Source organism: Larus michahellis, chromosome 9 (genome assembly GCF_964199755.1).
Source record: "Larus michahellis chromosome 9, bLarMic1.1, whole genome shotgun sequence".
NCBI classification, from domain to species: Eukaryota; Metazoa; Chordata; class Aves; order Charadriiformes; family Laridae; genus Larus; species Larus michahellis.
The window spans coordinates 46,081,259-46,103,155 of record NC_133904.1 but is presented as its reverse complement, the minus strand read 5'-3'; the positions used below and the strand labels follow the sequence as shown (position 1 = coordinate 46,103,155).

Genomic DNA, 21,897 nt, shown 5'->3' with positions numbered 1-21,897 from the left:
TAGCACCAGAACCTACAGGCTTAGCTTTCCTACTAGCAAAACCAGTGTAAGCAACTTCTGTGGACTTCCACATCCAATGCTTTTTTCCCATCCCATGTTGCAGTTCTACCTCCCCTCTGACCTCTAACACAAGTTTATTCCTGGGATTATGCAAACAGATTAGTGAAAAGAGAAGTTTAAAAAAAAAGCCTCCAAAAATATGGTGATTTACAGCCTTTTTATTGATTCAGCAATACTGCAAAAACCTGTAAAATGATGCAAGTGGAAAGAAGAGCAGTTAAGTCTTCTGCAAGTGCAGATACACGTGGAATCACAGAACCATCTAGGCTGGAAGGGACCTTTAAGATCATCGAGTCTAAACATTAACCTAACACTGCCAAAGCCACCACTAAACCATGTCCCTCAGCACCACATCTGCCCGTCTTTTAAATACTTCAAGGGATGGCGATTCAACCACTTCCCTGGGCAGCCTGTTCCAGTGTTTGATAACCCTTCCAGTAAAGAAGTTTTTCCTAATATCCAATCTAAACCTCCCCTGGCGCAACCTGAGGCCATTTGCCCTTGTTCTATCACCTGTTCCTTGGGAGAAGAGACTGACGCCCCCGGCTACCCCCTCCTTTCAGGCAGTTGCAGAGAGCGAGAAGGTCTCCCCGCAGCCTCCTTTTCTCCAGGCTGAACACCCCCAGCTCCCTCAGCCGCTCCTCATCAGACTTGTGCTCCAGACCCCTCACCAGCTTTGTTGCCCTTCTCTGGACTTGCTCCAGCACCTCTTTTTTGTATCTTTTTTGTGGTAAGGGTCCCAAAACTGGACACAGCCCTTGGGGTGTAGCCTCACCAGTGCCGAGTACAAGGGGATGACCACTTCCCTAGTCCTGCTGGCCACACTATTCCTGATACAAGCCCAGGATACTGTTGGCCTTCTTGGCCACCTGGGCACACTGCTGGCTCATATTCAGCCGGCTGTTGAACAAAACCCCAGGGCCTTTTCCACGCAGCAGCTCTCCAGCCGCTCTTCCCCAAGCCTGTAGCGCATAGGGCGCAGCGCAGGCTGGGAGATGAGGGACACTGGAAACATCTCGGTGATATCTGCTGCCGCCTCCCTCTTTTAGGCCCATGGCGGGCTCTGCCTTCCCCACAGCGCCCAGTTCGGCAGACACAGCCCCGCCATCACCCGACGGCCGCGGGGGCCGCGTCCCCACACCCCACCAAGGTCAGCGTCCTGCCCTGGGGTCCTCTGGCCACCCCTCCTCACCCCGCTCCCTTCACCCTGACCCCAAACGCATCTCCCCGTCCTTCAGCTCCCCCCAGCCACACGAGGGGGACGCCTTCCTTTTTGCCCGTGGGCCCCAGCCCCTGCAGCAGGAGAACTCCCTACACTTGGGCGACAAAGCCCTCAACCCTTGCAGCCCCACGGCCACCACACGGCGGCTGCCACCGCCCGCCCCGGAAGAGGCCCGGCGCGCCCCGCCCCGGGGCGGGCAGCGGCAGCTCGGCGCAGGCCCGGTCCGGGAGGCGGCATGGCGGGCGGCGGGATGGCGGGCAGGGCCCAGCTGGGCTGGCGCGGCGGGCGGCGGTGTCTGTCGCCCTCCCGCAAGCGGCTCAAGGCGCTGCGGACCGTGGTGGCGTGGAGGGGCAGGGCGGAGTGGGACCAGGTGATGGTGGGGCTGTACTGCGGGGACAGCCGGCTGCAGCAGGAAGCGCTGGATCGCGTCTCGGCCTGGAAGAGCCGGTACGGGCCTCACCACCGCGGGCAGGCAGCGCGCTGCGGCCCTGAAGCGACCCTCCGTCCCCGGCCGCTCCCTACGCATTCTATCCGGGGCCTGTGGGGCGCCCGGGACCCGGCCGCGGCTCCCCGGTGGTTCGCCGGGGTGGTGTGTGGAGGTCGGCGGTGCTGCCCCTCGCAGGGCGCCGTCGTCCCGCAGCGGGCCTGGGGCATGTGGCTGATGGCAGAGGTGGGCCCGCAGCTCCACGGGGGGGGTTCTGCGGGCAGAGTGCTGCAGGGAGCATCTCAGGGCCCCCAAATCACCTTGGTCTGGTTGTGCTGCCTCTGCTGCATCCATATGCAACACTAGGTAGCTTGTATCATTTATGTGGTTAGCATATCAGTAAGTACTTATTTAACATATGCTTAGGAGTAGCCGCATAATCGCTGCTCCAAATAAAAGCCCTCTGTAAAGATGCTGTCTTTCTGCATACCGTTTCTCAGGCTGTTACGAACCACAGAGCACAAAAAGTAGTCAGGAAGTCACCCTTTTTGCGGGGGGGAGTGTATTCTTGTGAACCTGCTCACCTGGTTTTCCTTTATCTCTAGGTATGGTCCCAAAATGCCACTCGCGGTGGATTGCACTGCTGAACTGATTCGCTGCAAGGTGCTGGATTCATCTGGCAGGCTGAAGTCGCACGAGCTCATCCTCTCTTATGGGCTGGCTCTTGTAAGGTAAGGCTTGAAGACCAGTGTGCTGTGAGAGAGAGACCTGGACCCGTAACATTATTCAGCTGTCTTAATTTCACTCTGGGACCACTGTGTGGTACAGCACCGGGGGGAGGATTTGTCTCTAGGGTTCCAAGTTTCTTGATAGCTCATTTGAAAGTCATTTATCTTTTCTGTAACCTGCATGCAGGTTTGTCAACTTGATCACGGAAAGGAAACAGAAAGTGGCCAGCATTCCTCTGAGACAATTAGCCAGAGAGGTAAATATTGAATATGAGTTACTCGAGAACTTAGTGTATGCATTGTCTATTAACAACACTCGGCGGAGGGAGTTGGGGGGGTGTCATTCTTTTGTAACCAAAATAATGGATATAGATGCCACTTCTTTCCAGCTGCAAAGTTTTAAAGAGGCTTGATGTAACTAGATCTAAAACTTTGTTCTTTAAAGTCAGATTAGGAGTAACAAAGTCCCACTTGACCTAAACACCACACATTTATGTTAGCTACTGATATGGAAAAAGAGCTAAATCTGTGGTTTATAAATTCTAGTCTTTGACAAGCAAGGTTATACATAAAAAGCACTTAATCATGTTTGCAGGTATTTGCATCTCGTGTCTCTCACTTGAGGTGAGCTTGTACACCTCTGTGTGGAGGAGGGAAGGTTCAAAGTGTAATTGTCATAGCTGGAGTCCTTTTATTGCCAACTGCACTGAGCATCACATCTGGGTCTGAACAGCAAGTTTTGACAGTGAAGAACAGACAGTATTTGAGACTCCGCTGTAAATGCAGCTTTGTCTGGGGCCCCTGTGTAAGAAAGATTAATTGATTTTATATATTTTTTAAAACTTTTTTTGCTTAGTTTTTAAGAAACGTGCTTCTTCTCACCTTTTTAAACTGATCAAGCTTAAATATAGAGGTTTTGCGTAATTGAAGCTAGTCATCCTTAGGAAAGTTGCAAAAAATTGCACGCAGCTTGGAGCGTGTATGATTTGAGTATTATGTATGATATGATTTGTATCTTTGATGTACAAACTGTCATCCAGAATGTTTCGTTTAAATATAATTTAACTGCATCTCAGTATCTCATTAAATTATACATAGCGCCTCTGTCTAAAAAGACATCTGCTGTTGCAAGTAATGTTGAAGAACTTAAACTGTAAAATCCCAAGTTTGTATGGATCCTAGGCCATGGGAGGAGTGGGATCGGAGAGGAGGGGATCTCAGCCCACCCTTGAAGTGGGAAACCGGGGGTCTGGGGTGCAGGAGTGGCCTATAAGAGGTCATTTCCACCCAGGTGGAGGTCCTCTGCATGTGGTTGTGTTGTGATGCGGTGGGAACTGTGGGATAACACCCGTGGCTGTTCTTCCAGGTGGATATCCCCATCTGGGTTGTGGATCTCCGTCACGAGCTGACCCACGGGAAGCTGCCGCCGCTGGCTCTGTGCCGCAAGGGTGAGCGCTGCCGGCGGGTGGCATTGGGAGGGTTTGGCCTGAGGTGCGCTCGCGGTGGCAATGCCAGTGCTGCAGGCCTTGAGGGGAGCACCTCTCCCTCCATTCTGGGACCCTGCAGGGCAGGCAGCGGGCTCATCCTGGCAGGGAGAGCTGTGGTGTGAGACACCAGGAGGGTTTGCTGCTGCTGCCCAGTGGCTCCAGGCTGTGGAGCGTCGCAGGGCAGGTGTTGTTCACCAACTTTCTCCTTCCCCTGAAAAAAATACTGGAAACAATAGTTCGTCCCTCTTGCTTCTTTATAGCACAGGAAGTTCAGCTCAGGGAAAGAGGTAAATGCTTTTCCTGATAGTTTAGAGATACCTGAGATTCTTAAAAAATCCCATCTGGACACAGTAGGTACTGCAAGCCTGAACGAATGACCAGCTCATGGCGTTTGAAGGGATTCCTGAGGATTTTGGGTTAAGCACTGACAAGCCAGTTAAATAACCTTCAGCAGGGTCCTTAGTTTGAGTTGGGTGGTAAAATAGTGATGGGAGAAAAAGTGTTTTCTTTCCATTCTATCTAATGTATGCGTAGCGTAGTCTCTGCACAAAAAATTATTGTTGTAGACACTATGTTGATCATGGTGGTATTAAAGAATTGACTCATTTTCTCATCAGAACGCCACTGCTGGGGTTTAGTTTCTGCTTAAATTTGGCCTAGCTTGAGTGAGGTGCAGCACTATAGCAGTGTCCAATCTTTCTTGTTGCCAAAAAGACAGCGGATGGATGTTACCTGGCCTGTGATACTGTGTTGTGTGGGGTTTTTTGTTGATTTTTTTTTAAACTCGTTCATTTTTTCGTTAATGGAGTTGTATGTGATTTCAGGGTTCCTAGCTTGTTAACGCCATTTCTTTTTACAGTGTAAGTTAGCAATGTGTCACCTATATATTTTTTTTTCAATAATAAAGAAAACCTCACTGAGAAGGGAATGTTTTCTCCCTTAGGTTGTGATGTTGTGCTGGATTGGCTACGAAAGACGTATTGGAGCCGTCAGCTGGGCAATAATTTATGTGAAGAAAATGAGGACGAGGATGAGGATGAGGAGCAGGAAGGGGTGGAAGAAAATGCAGAGTTGGACAATGACACATGGGACATTCAAACCCCACAGCATGAGGCCTGTCAGAAACACAAGGAATTCCATGGTAGGTGTCCCTAGAACGACAGCAGATACAAGGAGTAGATCCAAGTAGTAGTCCCATACTAGAGAAAGCAGACTAAAAATGTCGTCTTTTAGCCCTAAAAATGCATAAAGATATACCTTCAGCTCAGGTTTTGGGATTCCGCTTTGGGCCTTGGTGGATTCTTGGGGTGACTGACTTTTTTGGTATTAGCTCACTGAATTCGTAGCATGAAATCTTTTACTTGTATTGAATATGCAGTATCCTAATCAGTAGCAACAGTTAAATTGGAATTGCTTAGGGCCAAGCATTGTAAAAATTGCTTGTACTCTCTTGACAGCCACAGTCTCTTGGTGTTGATAGCCAAGAAGGCCATGGTCCTTTTATAGCCCTCAAAACTCTGTAGATCCATAACCTGAGCATGAGCAGGATAAAGGCAATTCAGCTGGTTTCAAAATACTTTGCATGTGGACAGAAAAATCACTAGCTTCCAGTAGTATATAAAAAAATAAATAAATAAAAATCACAGGTAACTCAGCCTGGGTGTAATCTAAGATATGAAGTGCAAAACAATGTGAAAACTTAAGTAAACTGTTTCAGTGGTTGCTTTTCCATCACCAGGAGTCTTTGAACCCAAAATAAGGAGCTTTTCTCAAAGCCGATTTTTAGTTTGAGTGACTTACTGGAGGAAGCGGGAGTTCAGATTAAATGGCTGGTCTGTGAGCTTGAGGGGTGTGTGGTTATCAAACGGTGCTTCAAACAGTAAAACCAATTAGTCATAATTTTGTCGGACAAAACATGGCATGGTTATGGGGAGTTACTCACCCGATACATTACAGCAGCCCAATCCAAGGTCCAGAGCGTGCAGAAATGCTGCAGTGACCCTTAGTGCTCCCTGGAAGGTCACACTAGGTGACTATAATGATCTTTCTGGCTTTAGGATCTATGGATTTGTTGCAACTCTTTTCTAGATTCCTTTATAACAGACTTCATACATAGATAAAATAGCTGTGATCCAGAAAATACTAGCTAATTTGTCGTGCGCTTTGAGTTTAATACAGATTTATTAGAACATTTCAAACCTAGAGGCAGTACTAAACTTTGGAACACAGCAGCACTTACCGCTTTGCTCATCAGAGTGTGTGTCTGGGCTTCTCTCTGACTTCGTGTTGGATGAGATCCAAGCATGTGCTATTCCTTATTCCTTCCTCTCCCTGGCTACCCTAAAAAAATCCCCCCAAAAAACCCATGCCCACTTTCTGAAAGAGAACCACAGAACGATACAGTAGATTCTGTGATTTATATGTCCAGAGTAATGGAATGGCAATGGTATATCAGTTCAAATGCATCTGAAGTTTTATCTAGCTCCTACCGGGTGGTGAGGATCCTGACAGCAGGTGAGAGTGACACCTGAATGGTGAAGTATTTTGAAATGTGGGGCTATTTAAGGTACAGTAAAAGTGGTCCACAGGTAGAGAAAGGACATTTCATGTAGGTGGTAAATTAAAGTTTAGTAAAGTCCAATAAGGATATGGTTGGTTTGTAAATAGCCGCAGTGCTGTTGCAATAGATTTAAAATGCAAGTATAAGGAATACAAATACGCATCAGAACATGAACTGCCTACGGGAGCAATTTCTTCCTGAACAGATCTATTTAGGGATTTTTTTGGAGCTGTCTGGATTTATCCAACTTGCCTGTCTTTGGCCACTGTTAGTGATAAAATACTGAACTCCTGGTTCAACCCCACTTGATAAAATTTATGTTGCTGGAAAAGTCTGGGAGCTGTAGGAGTCTTCAGAGTGTTGTCTGAATCAGAATTTATGACTTCATTTGACCGGTGGCTTCTTTGATTGTATGTTCATCGGAACTAAGCAGCTTGCCCAGATACAAAATTCCATTATATAGTTGATCCGTTCCCTGTTTAAACTATATTTTTATGTTTATTTCTAGAAAAAGTCAGAGATGTGCTGGTATCCTACAAGAATGAGCAGTTCCGGGTAAGTGCAGTCTGATCATCAGCGCTTCTGGTTCTTCTAATTTCCTGCTTGGGGCAATAAGTCTTTTCTTCATTCTTGCCCAAACTTAACAACTGGTGCTCTTTGCCAGGCCTCGTTTGAAATACCTGAGCGCTAGCACCACTAAGTTGCTGTGCCAGGCGTTTATTTCATACAACTGTAAAGGTCCTTATTTTTCTCCCCGTAGCGTCCTCCCACAGCTAGAATCTGTCCAGAAGCATCAGTGATACAGACGTGATATTTGTATCAGTGCTGCAGAGGTGGCAATAAGCCAGCGTCCACAAATGCTACCAACACTTGCCCGGTTGTGTGCTCTTGCCTGAAGTAGTGCTGCCCTCTGGTGCGTAGCCCACAGGGGACCCAGGGCTGCTGCATGTGCGCAGAGTGGCTTGGGTAGTTCCTTAGTCAGATATCTCTCTTAGTGTTGTCATACATGGCTTGCCAAAGTAAAGCTTCACCGCAGAGAACAAGCAATTTGAGCTTGTGATGGTTTCTAATGCTTTGTTCCTGTTTATAAATGATACACACACTTGTTGGAGATCCCAGGTCTTCCTTGTCCAGGTGGGTAGTGCTCAGCTTGTTTTCGGTCATCCTAGTGTCTCTGGAAATCAAGACCTGTCATTCAGAGGTCATTAGCACGTGTTTTCTATCATCCATTGTGTGTTTTTCCAGTGACCTAGTGGCTGAGGTGCCGCAGTTCGAATTTGTGAATAATTTGCCCCAGAAATCTCTCTCTGCTCAGCTTCTCTTTCTTAATAATAGGATAGTTCTTAAGATGTGTCAAGAGCTGGGTTACAGACCCTCTCAAATGTCTTTGGATATCCTCACCAACATACTGTTGTGACTGTGGAGCTGTTCTCACTTTTATTTTGATTAATATCATTAGAAGCTAAAGAAGAAAGTGTGCCAACATTCCAGTGAAGTGTAGACTTAATCAGCAATGAGAACTAGGCTCAGGAATTTTATTGCAAATGAACATCCAGTTTCCTTCATGGAGTTGGGTTTGGAGTGCATAACGTGATTCTCCTTTGTTCATCCTTCCCTTTCTGAAATTGGTACTGGCTTTTTTTGTACGTTTTGCATTGTATCATAAAGGAGACAAATGGATTATATGCGGTGAGTGACCTCTTAACGTATTAATAGAACAGCGGGAAGTATTTCAAACCGAATAGGGAAATGTAACTTCAAAATTTAAACTGGCCAGGGTTGAATGGGGAAAAGGAGTAGTCAGTCAATTGCTAAAGAGTAATTTCAAAATTTTGGTTTCAAAGCTCATGTGAAACTCTCCTTATCCCATTGAAATGCTGTAAATACAGGCTGAAGAGTAAACGCTGTGTTGTATTTCTCAATTTATTTGAATGCTGCATACTGTGCTTTTGAAATTTCTCTGTTCACCCTGTAAGGCTGCCTTTGTTGTTGAACGGTTTCAAGTGGTGTACTTCTGAGTCTGTCCGCTGTGACAAAATACAGCTGAATTGTGAAAACTGAATGAAGATACATGTGTTGTGGATAGAGCTTCCTGTAACGTACCATTTTTGCCACTCCGAGGTACACCGAGTAGGGGTGGGCAAAGGCTTTGCCAAGGTCTGTCAGCTGCAAGGAGTGTTACGCCTTATGGCTGATACCTGCAAATTCTTAACTGGAGTTTGTTTTTTGATAAAAACCATAATACTGCTTTTATACATTAATAACTGTTGCTAGTAATTCGAAGAGATGCGAGCATATTGGTCGTTTGTTGGCCTCTGAAACTCTGTTCTGTGCAACAGTAGACCTGTAATCTAAAACTGATCATAGCTGATAAATTCTCTGAAACTTAGAAATGGATTGAAAAAAATGACATGGGCTTGTTCTTGTGCCCTTTAAAGGCAGATGGTTTGATGCATCCAAATAATTTCTTAATCGTGATAGTAATTCAATGTTCCAAATATCAGGTAAGTACTACTTGAAGCTTTTTTAGGCTTATATTTAAACATTTACCCTGGATTGGCATAGCAAGAGTGGTACAATGTCGTTGCTAGTCTCCCTGCACAGTCTGTCTCTAATCTTTTTCACGTAGGAAGGAAATCACTTATACCTAAGTCATCTTTATAACAGTGTAACTGTACAGTCTCTGATCCAGATACTTCTCTAGCTATTTTGTTAACTATTTACTATACTTAAAAGTATATGTAAGACTGCAAGGTGTAAACTAGGACAAAATAAGCTCTGTCATGGGGGCTGTGTACTTTGTTGTCTGATTGTTAGTATGGGTAGGCTATAGGTTCTTTAGTCACTTTAGGTCATGCCTTTATACTTGATTTGTCATCTAAAGTGTCTTTTGCATGCAGTGGTAGCTTTGCATATATAGGTGAAGAGACCTAATCACAGTCCTGAAAATGACGCCTTGGTTTTCCAGTCTCATTTTACATTGCATTCCTACCTGGCAGGAAAAAATAATTTCTTTTCTCTCACTAGTTATTGTCCTCCAGAGAGAATCTGCTAGGTACTTGTTGGTGCTGGTTGGTGATGTAACATGCTTCGTGCCAATATTTTATAGAAGGTGGTGGTGCCACCTTGGGTAGACTGTGAGCATAAGTAGAAGGCATGTCTTACCTGGCTGGACAGACTCAATAAAGTACATATAAAACCAAGAAATCGCTAACTTTCAGAGGGGTACTAACCTCCAATATTTTGCCTTCCATTCTTGATACAACTTGGTAGGCTCCTTTGTGCATTGCTGCTACTTGGCAGATGCACTCAGCTGATTACAGGTTGTGTAGATGGCTGTGTTGATTTGATGTTTTGATCTACTGTATGCATAATATGACTGGCAAAACCTTGTCCTGAGTAGGCAACCTCATTCCCATCCCACCTGCGGAGTTAATGATTCAAAACGAACCTCTCCTGGTGTGTGCTGAAGTCAGGGAGAGCAAGGCTGTGAACCAGAATGAGGATTTTAGGACTGTGACTCCTTGGTGCTGTTGCCTTTTTAATTCAGGCCTTTTCCAAGTATGATATGGCTTATATTAATTTTTAATATACCCCTAGGAAGGGGAACTTTTGGGAGTTTTTTGAAGCGTCGTGGATGAAGTACATATGGCATGTTCATCTTCTCTTCATAGCAATGCCTTTCTGTTTACCACTGGAGCATATTTTCTGTTAATGCTTAGATTTTTCCTTCACTCAGGTTATGCAAAGTGTGCAGTCTGTTTCGAAGTCTCAAGAGCTGTGGTTCGATCCCTCTTCAGAAGTGGACTGGATTTTGGCTCAGATCAAAGACCTGATGCAAGAGAACAGGTAAATAGGTGAAGGGTACAGAGCAGAGCTGGGCCTGTAGACCTGTTGCACTACCTTCTCACTCTTTTTCAACTGGTCGTGGAGAAAGCAATTGGTTGATTTCTTCAACATCTTTGAGGATTGAATTATTAATGAGTAATGTTTCCTGTGCCAGATGGTCTCCAAGGTGTTGTCCCTGACTTAGCTGTGCTGGCCCCAAGGCATGTCAGCATCTCCAGTGTCTTCAAAAGCTCTCCAACAACCTTGTGTAGACTTTGATTTCACAGTAACCTTTAGAAATCTTCAGAATTGCAGGGCATACTTGGCTGCTTCTGTACTTTCTTTCTGTTACTATAGGGCCTCTAGGACCCAGTGTGTTGAGACACAAAACACATTTACTTATATTATTACTATAAAAATTTGCATGAAGATCCTGTCCTGCTCTGAGAAACTTATTCAGCGTAACTTTGTAGAGTGGGGAGACTATCATGTTACAGATACGAGCTGTAACTCCTGATGTTTTGAATGTTAATACGTATGCTATACAAGCTGCTGATTAGTTTAAGAAGTTGCTAGATGTTGTGCCAGAAGAAAACCCTGAGGAAGTAACTTGCACCTTAGTGGCATTTCCCATTGGTTGCTGAGCATGGACTAACAAGCAAGAAGGCATGAAGCTTCTGTACTGAGAAACATCACTTACTAAACATGGGATTTCTATATCGCCTAAACTGCCTGTTGCTAGGTGGTTGGAAGGTACTGGTGAAAGCAAGCCATTGCACCTACCTGTGGTTCTGATACTCTCTCCCTAAGCATCCTCTGTTAGCCACTGTCAGAACGCGAATGGACCAAGTGCAGCTGCTTTTGTATATAAAAAGATATTTGAACCTGACATCAGCTACATGGAGGACGGGAAACAGGCTGCCACAGGATAAAGCAAGGATTTCGAAAGATTCAAGTGAATTCAAGAGACTTCATCTTATGTGAAATGGGTTTTGTGGGAAATGGTCAGGCAAGAGTTGTAATGTATTGGTAACAGGTGTTACCTTCTTCAGGTGTATGTGACCGCATGGATTACAGGACATCAATGGATTGGTGTGCTGAATAGGAGATGCTGCTTCCAAAATTAAAAGCAGTTTAAAAAGTTTGACATCTATCTGGGAAAGTCCTAGAACTAGGTAGCATATCTCAGGAGCCTGATTTCATTTCCAGCTTCCACTGTCAGTTTTCTGAGAGCTTTGGAATTCCAGCCCAGTAACTTCAGATAAGGGTATGAAGCTCAGATGTTAGGTGTGACCTAAAGAAACTTAAAAGATAGGGCAAGAATCTGTGAAAAACAGCATCACCGGATCCTTTGTTCCAACAAAAAAGTCTGATGGTATAGTATCTCTAGGGTATCTGTCATTTCAAATCTGGCAGTAACGCTTCCATAAGAACCTTGTCTTAACTGGATTGTGCTACATCAAATAAGGCTTTTTTGATGGTTTCCTTTAAGCATAGGCTTCAAGTAAGACAAAGAAAACAGCAGAGGAAGCTGGTTTCTATGACTATAAAAATGTTGGTTTTTTCTGTCTTGTGAGTTTCGTTTCTGTTAGCTGTTTCATGGTTTCCTGAGTGACTCCTAATGATCAGGCAACTAATCATTAAAATAGCTGCTCTGATATGTGGGGAAATCCCCCGCTTAGAGCAACCAGGGATGGGGACTGTTTCACAACTCTCTGCTTGCAAAACTAGCAAAGAGCCAAACCCTTCAGTAGCGATGCTACCGCAGAGAGATTTTTGCAATTCATTTAACTGCCTTGTGTGTTTGCTGTTCCGAGAGACGTTTTGGCAAGAATGTTTTTACTTATATACGTGTGTGTGTGTGTATATATATTATTTCCCGTAAGTACTGGTTCCACAATTGCAGACTTTGGGCCAAACTTGTGGAAAAGAAACATACATGTTACTGGATGAGAACAGCTTTAGCAGTGAGTTTCCAACCCTTATTCCTTTTACTTTACAACTCTCTCTCCACTCCTTTTGCTTCTTTAAGCAGTATTAGCTGCAGAGAGCCCCGGGAACTGGGTGCCAGGTTACATACTGCTAGTTTTGGTACTTTTCTATCTTCTTCTGCTCTTGACAACAATAGGTATCAGATAGGCCATGCTGTCATGAAGCATTTTCCTTGATTTGTGCAGAGCAGTTTGACTGGTTGCCGGACCAGATGATCCTTGAGGTCACTCCCAACCTGATATTCTATGACTATGTTCACACATGTGGTTGTTCTTGAGAACTGGCAGACCCCAAGTAGGGAGGGGGGCTTGTGTTATAGGAGAATATGGAGGTCTGGTCACTCAGCTTACTATTTCTCCTGGGGAGTTTCTCATTCCTTTATCAGGGCATAGAGAGAAGTGGGACAAGGGACTTGACTGACGTCTTTCTTCACAGCTGAATAGGTGTCCCTAAACCTTTGCTTTCTTCATTCTAGCTAGCACAACTGGAAACCAAGTGCTGAGCGTGGCTCTGGTGCTGGGTACTGCTGGGGGTGGTGTTGGTTTCCACGCCCCTGGGCAAGATCCAGTCATGCGTCATCACACGGTAGCTCTGCATGGGTTTTGTTGCACTTCTGCAGTGCTCTCTGTGAAGTACCTGAAATAATAGTGATGTAATGGGAATGTTTCACCAGAGTGACGGTACAGGCTCCGCTCCACAGCTGTTGTTTCAATGTGGGGCAGCAGCCACTGGAACCAGATTTTAGCAGGTATTGAGATATAGTCATTTTCCGCTGACTGTTGTTGTACTGAAGAGCTACTTTATCCATTCTCAATCTCCATTTTTAGTTCAAGCAATGTAGGCCAGATGCTGCCATCCTTCCCCTTATTTAAGCTTTCTTTATGCTTACTTTCCCCATTAGAGTCCTGCAGGGGGAAAATTATTTACTTGAAAATCAATTTAAGACTTACAATAAAAATTCGTATCTTGAACTTTGCAGGAGCGTACTTTCTGCAGAGCGTGATGAACAGTCAGGCAAATCACAAGGACATACATCTTGTGAAGGGGGAGACTGAGATGGGTTGGAAGCCTCAGAACGGTAGAGCAAACTCTAGGCTTTGGCACTCGCTCCCATATTTTGTCCTTGAGCACCTAATTCATCTCATGCTATTATTATTCCAGCATCCAGATGCAACTTTTAAAGAACACAAGCTGTTGTATTTACAGTTAATGGAAGGCTACGCCTATATCCAGCTTTTTAGAACTGCCTACACATTTTCTTTGAGAGCCCAAATTGATTAAAACCAGTTTTCTGAAAGGATTCATACATGTACCTTCTACTTCTGATTATTAGTAATAGCATGTTAACTCTTGAAAATGAGACCTTATTGCACTCTGGTTTCCATTGCTCTTTATATAGCAACATAAATACAGCGGTATGGCATGGGGTTTCTCTTAAGTGTAGATTTATCTTTCATTAGAGGGAATTCTCCATTAAATGTTCTTGTGTGAATGGTCACGGATTCTCTCACTTCTTCAGAAACTCAATAAAAGCTCTGCCTTCTCTAACGCTTGCTACCAGTCCATTCTCCACCATGACGTGTGTTTGAGATGAATAGTATTATGCTACCAAAACAGCAATGAGTGTTCAAGTGTTTACAGTCAACTCACATTTTTACTTAAAAAACCAAAGAAACTCCACAAGCTTTAAACGTATGTTTGTGCGTATATGTTTATATAAGCGATCACAGAGGTTCCTAGATGTTGGTTTTGAATACCATTGTGATAATTGCTTCTGCTTTGCTTTGTATCTGTCCTGAAATGCTGCGACTGTTTACTCTTTCAGCCGCATGGAGCCTGTTGTGTATCACAAATACAGCTGCGCTTGTGCTTCCCCAGAGGCTTCCATGAGAATTTAGTTTTTTGAAGGACTGACTAATGGTACTTTCCTTCTTGGCTGAAGGCAGGGTTGTTCCTGCAGTCTCCTATGTACTTCTGAAGATGCTTAATTTAAGGACTCGGCTTCTTGCTTTCCTTTGAGAACTGCACCCTAAGGTGTGCCTTGCCAGCAAGTCAGCAGGGTGGCTTTCCCCCTGAAAATTAACCTAGCTCTGTGGATCAGGTCCTCAAATCTTGGTTGGCCTGCTGGCAGAAGGTTTGGATCATACTGCAAACCATAGGTATTTCAATATGATAAACGCTCCTATGCTTTTGAAACGTTTAGGGCAAATGTTTCTGTGCTTTTGAAATACCAAGAAATACCAAGTTGCCTCTGCAACTCAAGCAGAAATGGTTCTGGTTCTGTTCCAGTTTGCACAACTGCACATTCCCTCCAAGTCTAGTGGGTTATATCTAGCCCAAAACTGGCGTATGATTTTAGTGCCTTACAACAAGCTACATCTCACCGTAGTTCAAGGTATATTTGGCTCTCAGACTTCTTTCAGAACTGTTGCAAGTAGTGTTTTGATATGTAGAGGAGTAAGTGATATTAATAAGATTCTCTGATTGCTCTAGGGAGACAGTGGCTGAAGCTCTTCTCAGTGACGGCTTTCTCATCCCAAAGATGGATTGTCTGAAGATGCTGAATATCCAGTATGAAGGTTAGTGTTTTGGGCACCACATAAGTAAAAAGCGCGTAGCTAGTGTTATGTCTAAGTCTGTTCCTTTTTTCTCATGGTATTGAAATCTGTAATTCCCTGCATATTTTTCATGTATCTGGGTCCGTAAACATCCTTTGAGCTGTTCTCCAGACCTTTTTATAGCAATGCTCAGCTATCGCTTTTACATAAATCCCTTACCATGGACGGGTGCCTCTCGGCACTGAATGATGCCTGGCCAGAACATCTTTTGTAGCTTGCATCTCTGCCCTTATCTGCAGTAGTTGCTGATTTCATGAACTCCCACTAGTTTCTTTTCTACATTGAAGATCTGAAGCAAATCTAAATGGTTTTTTGAGCCTCATTCACCGGTTGCACCTTAGTTCTATGCTGCTGCCCATACATCTGGAGTTGCATGGATTTTCTGCAAGAGGATGAGGTACCAAGAGGCAATGAAAATTAATAATTTGTCTGTTTCCCTGGGACCTCTTGGAAAGACCAGCCAAAGAACTTTCCAAGAAAGATCCTCAAATTTATGTGACTATATTACAGTAGTAAAAATTTAGGAGCTTTTTGATTCTCTGTTGCTTTGTCCAGTGTCGTAAGAGACAGACTGTAAATTCCCTGACGAGGGGCAGAAGGCCCTCCAAGCCTTCAATGGAATGCCTCAAACACTCACAAGGAAGTAAATAATGCAGGCCTGGCTGTCAAAGAACTGACAAGGCTAACACTTCTGGCACCTGAAAGTGTGGGAGAACTGTCTTGTGAAGACAGGGTGGTTCTGCCGCTTGTGTGGTGAGCTTGCTAGTTCTCAGTTCTCAAGGCCATTGTGTCCGATCAGTGACCTTTGCTTCATTATCCGCGAAATGCATATGGAAGCGTACACCCCTGCATACGCTAATGAAGATTATAGACATCATGCTAAACATGCATGGCTATGGCACTCGTCTCTCCACCCAAATCATGCTACATGTCACCTGGGAGAAGGGAGAAACCTGGGACGAGGCTGTCCTCGACAAGGTGGACCATGCTAATTCAGCAAACGTGAAAGGGGAAAATAAGTGCCCCTAGGGGGGAACAAAGAAGAAACAAAAGAAGAAGATAGCACCTGGGAAGATTCTTCCCAAGACAGAAGACTGTACCTGGGAAGATTTTTCCAAGAAAGAAGATCATGCCTGGGAAGATTCCCTGAAAAAGACGCTGGAACCAGGACTGGTGAACTCTTTATCTCTGTCTCTTTTTCTGTCTTTTGCTTTCTCTATCCCTCAGTTTCTCTTTTCTCTTAGAATTGTGAAGTAACAGCTAGAGTTGTTAAGTAACAACCTGAAGTACGACCTTAAGTACCGCTTGCCATAAATTGTCCTATACCTGTTGTTCAGTAACACAATGCATACCTCACCACTTGCCATAATTTGTTATATACCTAACCAATTATCGTGGACTTGTTAAGACCTATACTAACCATTTTGGGAAGCTAATAAATGTTTATATATGGACCTTGAGATTTATCTCACCTTAGTCTGCGCCATTCAGAATTTACGAACCTGAAGTCACTTACCCTGCCTCTTTCCTAAAAGTGGGACGTGACAAATGTGCCTTCGCTTTGGGGTATTTTTTTAAACAGAATAGCTCTTCATTATGTGTGAAATAAGCTGAAACTGGAAAGGCATTTGCAAAACAGGTAGATTTTCCTGTGGTTTACCATGTGGTGAGATCAGGCATTGTATTTTTTGCTTTCATTGAGCTGTTGTGTTAATTATCAATTTGCTGCTTATTTTACTTCCCTAGCATGAGAAAACAGGAGTTCCGGGTTCAGTTGAGGATCCCAGGAAATACCTTGGAACCAGTGATCTCAGAACAAACTACTCTGGTTTGAAGAAAGTGTAGCACCCATGGTTCACAAAAACTTACAGAACAGTAATTTTTTGGTTTCTCTCTTTTTTTTTTTTTTTTCTTCTTATTGCAGCAAATAAAGAGGTATGGCAGTTCAGAATTCCACAGATGTTTTACTGCTTTTGGCAGCCTTTGCTGACAGGCCTCCTTTCCCGAAGTTTTGCACAGACCCTAATAGAGAAAATGTTTACAGAGTTGAAGGAATGCTCTGACTCTTCAGAGCTCCGGTCTCAGTTCTTGATCAACTGGATTTCTGAGATCCTGACTGGCATTGGCAGGGTAAACTCTGGTGAGTATGTCTGGAATTCCTGCCTGTAAAAAATGTGAGAGTCTCTTCTGTACTGGGAAGACGGGGGAGAGTGCTGTGACCTTTAGATGGAAAGTGCAATAACCTAATTATTACATTTTGTCATGTGAAGGTAGAGCTTTTCTTGTTGCATTTCTTACACTTTTCAACCTGCAGCTTATGTATGTCATGCATTTCTTAGCAAAAAAATTGACACTGTTTTTGGCAACTTTGCTGCAGCCTCCTCAAGACAGGAAAAGCCAATCTCTTCCATGAAAGATCAGACCCTTAAGTGCTATTTTTTTCAGATATTAGTACTTGTAGGAAATGACAGTAGCAGATAACAAATGAAGGTGTTATGTACAACCTAAGTTCCCTGTTCCCAGTTCTTTCCTCACTGAACAGAAGCCTGCCTTTACAAGATACTTATATAGTCCGTACTGTCCTTTTTTAATCCTATCACAAGATTTGTCATGCCTTCTAAACTCCCAGAAAAGTAATATTTTGTTTTCTGTTCCTAACTCCTAAGAATTGCTTAAATTGGTGAACCGTATGTTTCACTCTAGAGAGAGGGGCACAAAAGAGCTTTAATTATTGGAAGCGTGTCGCAGGAATTCTGTAACAGGACTTCTATACTGCGATATGGCGTGTCCTTGAGGAGGCTTCCAGATGGTTAATTTTGCCACCTCTTCTCTCCTCTCCCGGCCTGGTTCAGTCTGCACCAAGATTTTGCCAGTATCTGTGGCAGTCACGGATTCATGTCTGATGCTTTCAGTTGGCGCTGAGCGTGTCTTATTATGTACCAAGATCCCTGAATGATAGTAGTTCCCAGCTGTTAAGACTACTCATTGCAGTGCTATTTGGAATGATCTCGGGTCCCAGCAGCAGTATACTGCATTTATTTGGGACAATGCTGTACAAATGCATCCTGTGGCTTTCCTGTCTGGGGTGGCATGCACATAACCAGCTTGGGAACGTCTGCACCTCACCGTGGTCGTGTCTCGTGGAGCTAACTTAGCTGTCAGTGCGTTGGCAGGTCCCTTGTAACAGCCTTGGTGTATTTGGTCAGTGCCGCTGGTCTTGGACTTGGATTGGAATGCCAGCTTATTTGACAATGAGTATTCCAGTAAAAATGCAAACGGCGTATTTTTAGTGAGTTTTGAGCACCTTATTGTTTTCCTTATCTTCTTTGAAGGGAATAAAAACCGAGAGTATAACAAGCAGGTACCTGTGAAAGAGCTGTTCCTCCACAAAGTTCCTCTGCAATGGATAAGACTGACTAATAATTGCTTGGAAGCTCCCTGCTGGGCAACCCCACACCTTCTAGAACTGTAAGTTTGATCCTGTGACCTAGAAAAGGGACGGCAAACAGTGCTCTGTAAGAGCTTTGACCTGCTCCCTTGTGATATGCTGAGTTACAGCCGCGTTCCCTTCCTTTCCTTTGCATCTAGTAGAAATTGTGGCAGGTGCATATGAAGCCCTGCTTGTTGCTGCTCATCTCCCCGTTGAGAAGAAGGAGGAGAAATTAAAAGCGGAAATTGTCTAGGGAGGTATTAAAGAACCAACCTGGTCAAAAGAAAAGTGACTTGGTAGCAGAGATGTGACTGCTTATACAGGTGGTACGAATATAGCACACATGGTAGCTTTTTCACATGAAAACTGCAAAGCAGGAATTCAGTTAAAGTCCTTAATTGTAATCACAAAAAGGGATTATTTCAGCATCCACCCACCAGGGAATAATCAGATTGGCCTGTTAGAGGAGCTATATGAGCGAGCTGTCCTGGAAGAAACTCACACTTAAAAGGCTGCTCAGCTTGATAGTCTTCATCTGGAATCTCTTTTGCTTTTCAGATTTTTATGTTGCCCTTTTCCTTTCTAGGATCCTCTCAATCATGAGACCTCGCTTGCCACGTACTTCACGGAAGAACCTTCTCTATCTCGCTTATGTTTACACGGAAGGAGGTGACCCTTTGTCCAGTCCAGGCCTCTCTTCAGACTGCAGTGAACAGCCAATTTACACAATAGAGAGCTTACAGTGGAGGGCCAGGCAAGAAAATCAAGTTAAAAATCAAGGGCAGACTGTCGAGAAACAGGAAGATGTGCTGGATAGAGATGATGGTGTAGAGGAGGTGGAGGAGGAGGAAGAAGAGATGGTAACTGAAACTAATCCTTTGGAAGGACTTGCTCATTCTGGTAACGCGGTGGCTATTGCTGAGAAAAGGGCAGCGCTGAAAGGATCCGCCTGGCAAATCACTGCAGGTAAAAAATGACTTTGTAAGACTTAGACAATCTTTGTCTCTGGCAAATGTTGATTGACGTGCAAAGGTATCTCAGCCCTCTGGGCCTGGCCAGTATTGAAGTGTGCTTCAAAATCATCTAAATGCCAAATCGCTGAAAACTGGTTTGTTTGGTTTTTTTTCCAGTCTTCTGTTTATGTGCAGGAGTCATCTCTCTCAAACTCTTAAAATACTGCGAGTGCTTTTTTCCAGGAGCATGGTGTTACTGCCTCATTAAATTTTTTATCAGGCTTTTCTAAACTGTTTAAAATCTCAATATATCCAATTGATGAGGCAGCATATATGCCAGCTATGAATGGCAAAGGAAATATGAATGTCTCTTGAACTTTTTTTTGTCAGACTTGGGGTATTTGAAAGCACAGTTTGGCTGTGCTGGAAAACACTAATCATATGCTCGTAAGTTTTACACTCCAGGAAAATTGCTGTTATGACATGGTGGCAAGCAAAAGAAAGGAGCAAGGCAAGTTCTTAGAGGGAATAAAGAGTATATCCAGTGTTTTGTTAGCTTTATTATGGTAGCTGTACTTTCTCGTTGGGGTCAAGGGTTCTGTAGCTAAGAAGATGAGTGATTTATGGAGGGACTTGGAGACACGAGGAGGAGGTTGGTGGAAGGGGGTTGGAGGGAAAGCGATATTTAAAGGAAGAAGAAGAAGAGCAGCCATTAGAAGATAATGAACTCGCGCACCTCACTCACAGGAAAGTTTTCCCAAGTCAAAAAAACAAACAAACAAAAAACCAAACAAAACCACCAGAGATCTGCTTAAGCAGCTTGGGTTAGTTATGCTGATGTGAACAGCTTGTTAGAGCTGCACGTTTTGAGAACAGAAGCAAAATTGTCCTCTGCTTCAGTGACTTTGGCTCAGATCAAGCAAAGCTTTCACTGAAGGAACGCACATTGTGTCCTGAACCACCTAATTTTTGTGAAGATTCAGTTTATGTAATTGTTTGTGGATAAAATTAATTTCTGTTTGAATAACATCTGTGTAGCTGCTCCTTAAATAATATGAACTACAGACAGTAAGTCTGTACAAACCCATGACAACATGTGGGATATCAACTAGGTACTAGTTTGTTCCCGAAAGAGGGGGCTTAGTCTGTTAAATATATATATATATATAATGGTAATTTGCCTTACAGCTGTGTTGGATGTTACCAAATGCTATTTCTGCTGCTTTTTTAATAGTAAAATTGTAGCACTTGGAAAGTACTATCCTTTGTCAAGACCTATTGTTCTATTAAATGCCCAAGAACAGTATAAAAGGAAAACCAAATAAATCTGCTGGTTCTTTAGGGCAATGCTTGGATTTCTGAGCAGATACCAGGTACATAAAACAAATCCGTTTCAGGCAAAGAGGAGGAAATGGCCAAGTGTACGTGATTAGCAGGGATCCCAGATAGTCTGTGTAATTATTGCTGGCTCTCTGGAGCGGAGTGCCGTATGTTCTGAATATTGTCTCCTGGTCTTCGCTGAACTGCTAGTAAGCATTCCAGAAATAAATGTTCTGGTATCAAGAAAGCACATCGGCTTAAGAAATCTTATCGTCAAAACAATGACGCATAATAATTTGTATCTTTCATTTGGTAGGATGTGAAGTAATAATGAAACGTGAAAGGGGATTTCCCTATTGGGAACTGCCTTTGAAATCCTGGCACCGCAATGTAAAGGAATGGGTTCGCTGATGTTATCAGTTGTGATGGATAGTTTCCCTTTGCACAGTTTCTGGCCCCCGTTGGAAGCCAAATCTAACAAATGTGAAGTCATGGAGAGGGAGCAGCAATAGGTGCTCGTAAAAACAAATAGCGGAGTTTCCAAGGCATTGTCATATTCTTTTTCTTTGCCATCTCATCCCAGCCCACCTGTCTGTCCAGAATTGTTCTGTTGCTTAATTAGGCTTCCCCAGCCATATACTCTTCTACTTTTGTGGCTTCAGTTCTTCTTTAGTCACTGTTGCACTGTTTTTTTAAAGTTAATGTATGTGAGTCAATGTGTATGTTTCAAATGAAAGTATGCTTAAAAGAGGAAGGTAAATACGGAGGGTTGCTCTAAAATACTGTGGGATTTCGTTTAATGGACATCGTCTCACAGTGGTTTGGACGAGCTGCACTGTGTAGACTGTGTGATGTTACATGACTCCAGATGTGTCCCTGTCGTCTCACATACTACAGTGACCACCTTTTGAAGAGATAGTAAGGTTAGAAGTAAAATTAATTAAGTTAAAACTGTAGTTCAAACTTATTTTTGCCGTGTACCTGAGATTGTTCATTTTTGCTGAATGGCAGAGTTGCATGAGACAATATTGGTGGGCTGGGGGGGGGGGGAATCTTGTTTTTTTGAAAATCTCCCTTGGGATCTCAGACTTCTCACTGATGTACTGTTTTTACCCAGATGAAATACGATGGAAAGACTTTCCTCTTGGGAAACTCCCAGGTCAGACAGATGACCCTGATGCTCTCATGTTGGATAATTATTCCATGATGTCCCTGCTTGATCAGCCAGTGAGAGATGAGTGGAAGTCTCCCAATGCAACGTGAGTAATGGTGTGG

At 43.8% G+C, this 21,897-nt stretch overlaps 1 protein-coding gene across 1 annotated transcript in view; it reads left to right on the top strand.

The window, feature by feature from the left end:
* The first annotated feature begins 1,486 nt into the window (after positions 1 to 1,486).
* Positions 1,487 to 21,897, top strand: part of LAS1L (LAS1 like ribosome biogenesis factor) — a 33,618-nt gene continuing 13,207 nt past the window's right edge. The window contains exons 1-12 of the mRNA XM_074599944.1: positions 1,487 to 1,729; positions 2,312 to 2,437; positions 2,622 to 2,691; positions 3,801 to 3,882; positions 4,865 to 5,062; positions 6,990 to 7,036; positions 10,221 to 10,330; positions 14,795 to 14,880; positions 16,844 to 17,059; positions 18,252 to 18,387; positions 18,936 to 19,315; positions 21,740 to 21,881. Of these exons, the coding sequence (XP_074456045.1) occupies positions 1,518 to 1,729; positions 2,312 to 2,437; positions 2,622 to 2,691; positions 3,801 to 3,882; positions 4,865 to 5,062; positions 6,990 to 7,036; positions 10,221 to 10,330; positions 14,795 to 14,880; positions 16,844 to 17,059; positions 18,252 to 18,387; positions 18,936 to 19,315; positions 21,740 to 21,881 (1,805 nt within the window). The 5' untranslated portion in view covers positions 1,487 to 1,517. The remainder of the gene's footprint in view (positions 1,730 to 2,311; positions 2,438 to 2,621; positions 2,692 to 3,800; positions 3,883 to 4,864; positions 5,063 to 6,989; positions 7,037 to 10,220; positions 10,331 to 14,794; positions 14,881 to 16,843; positions 17,060 to 18,251; positions 18,388 to 18,935; positions 19,316 to 21,739; positions 21,882 to 21,897) is intronic.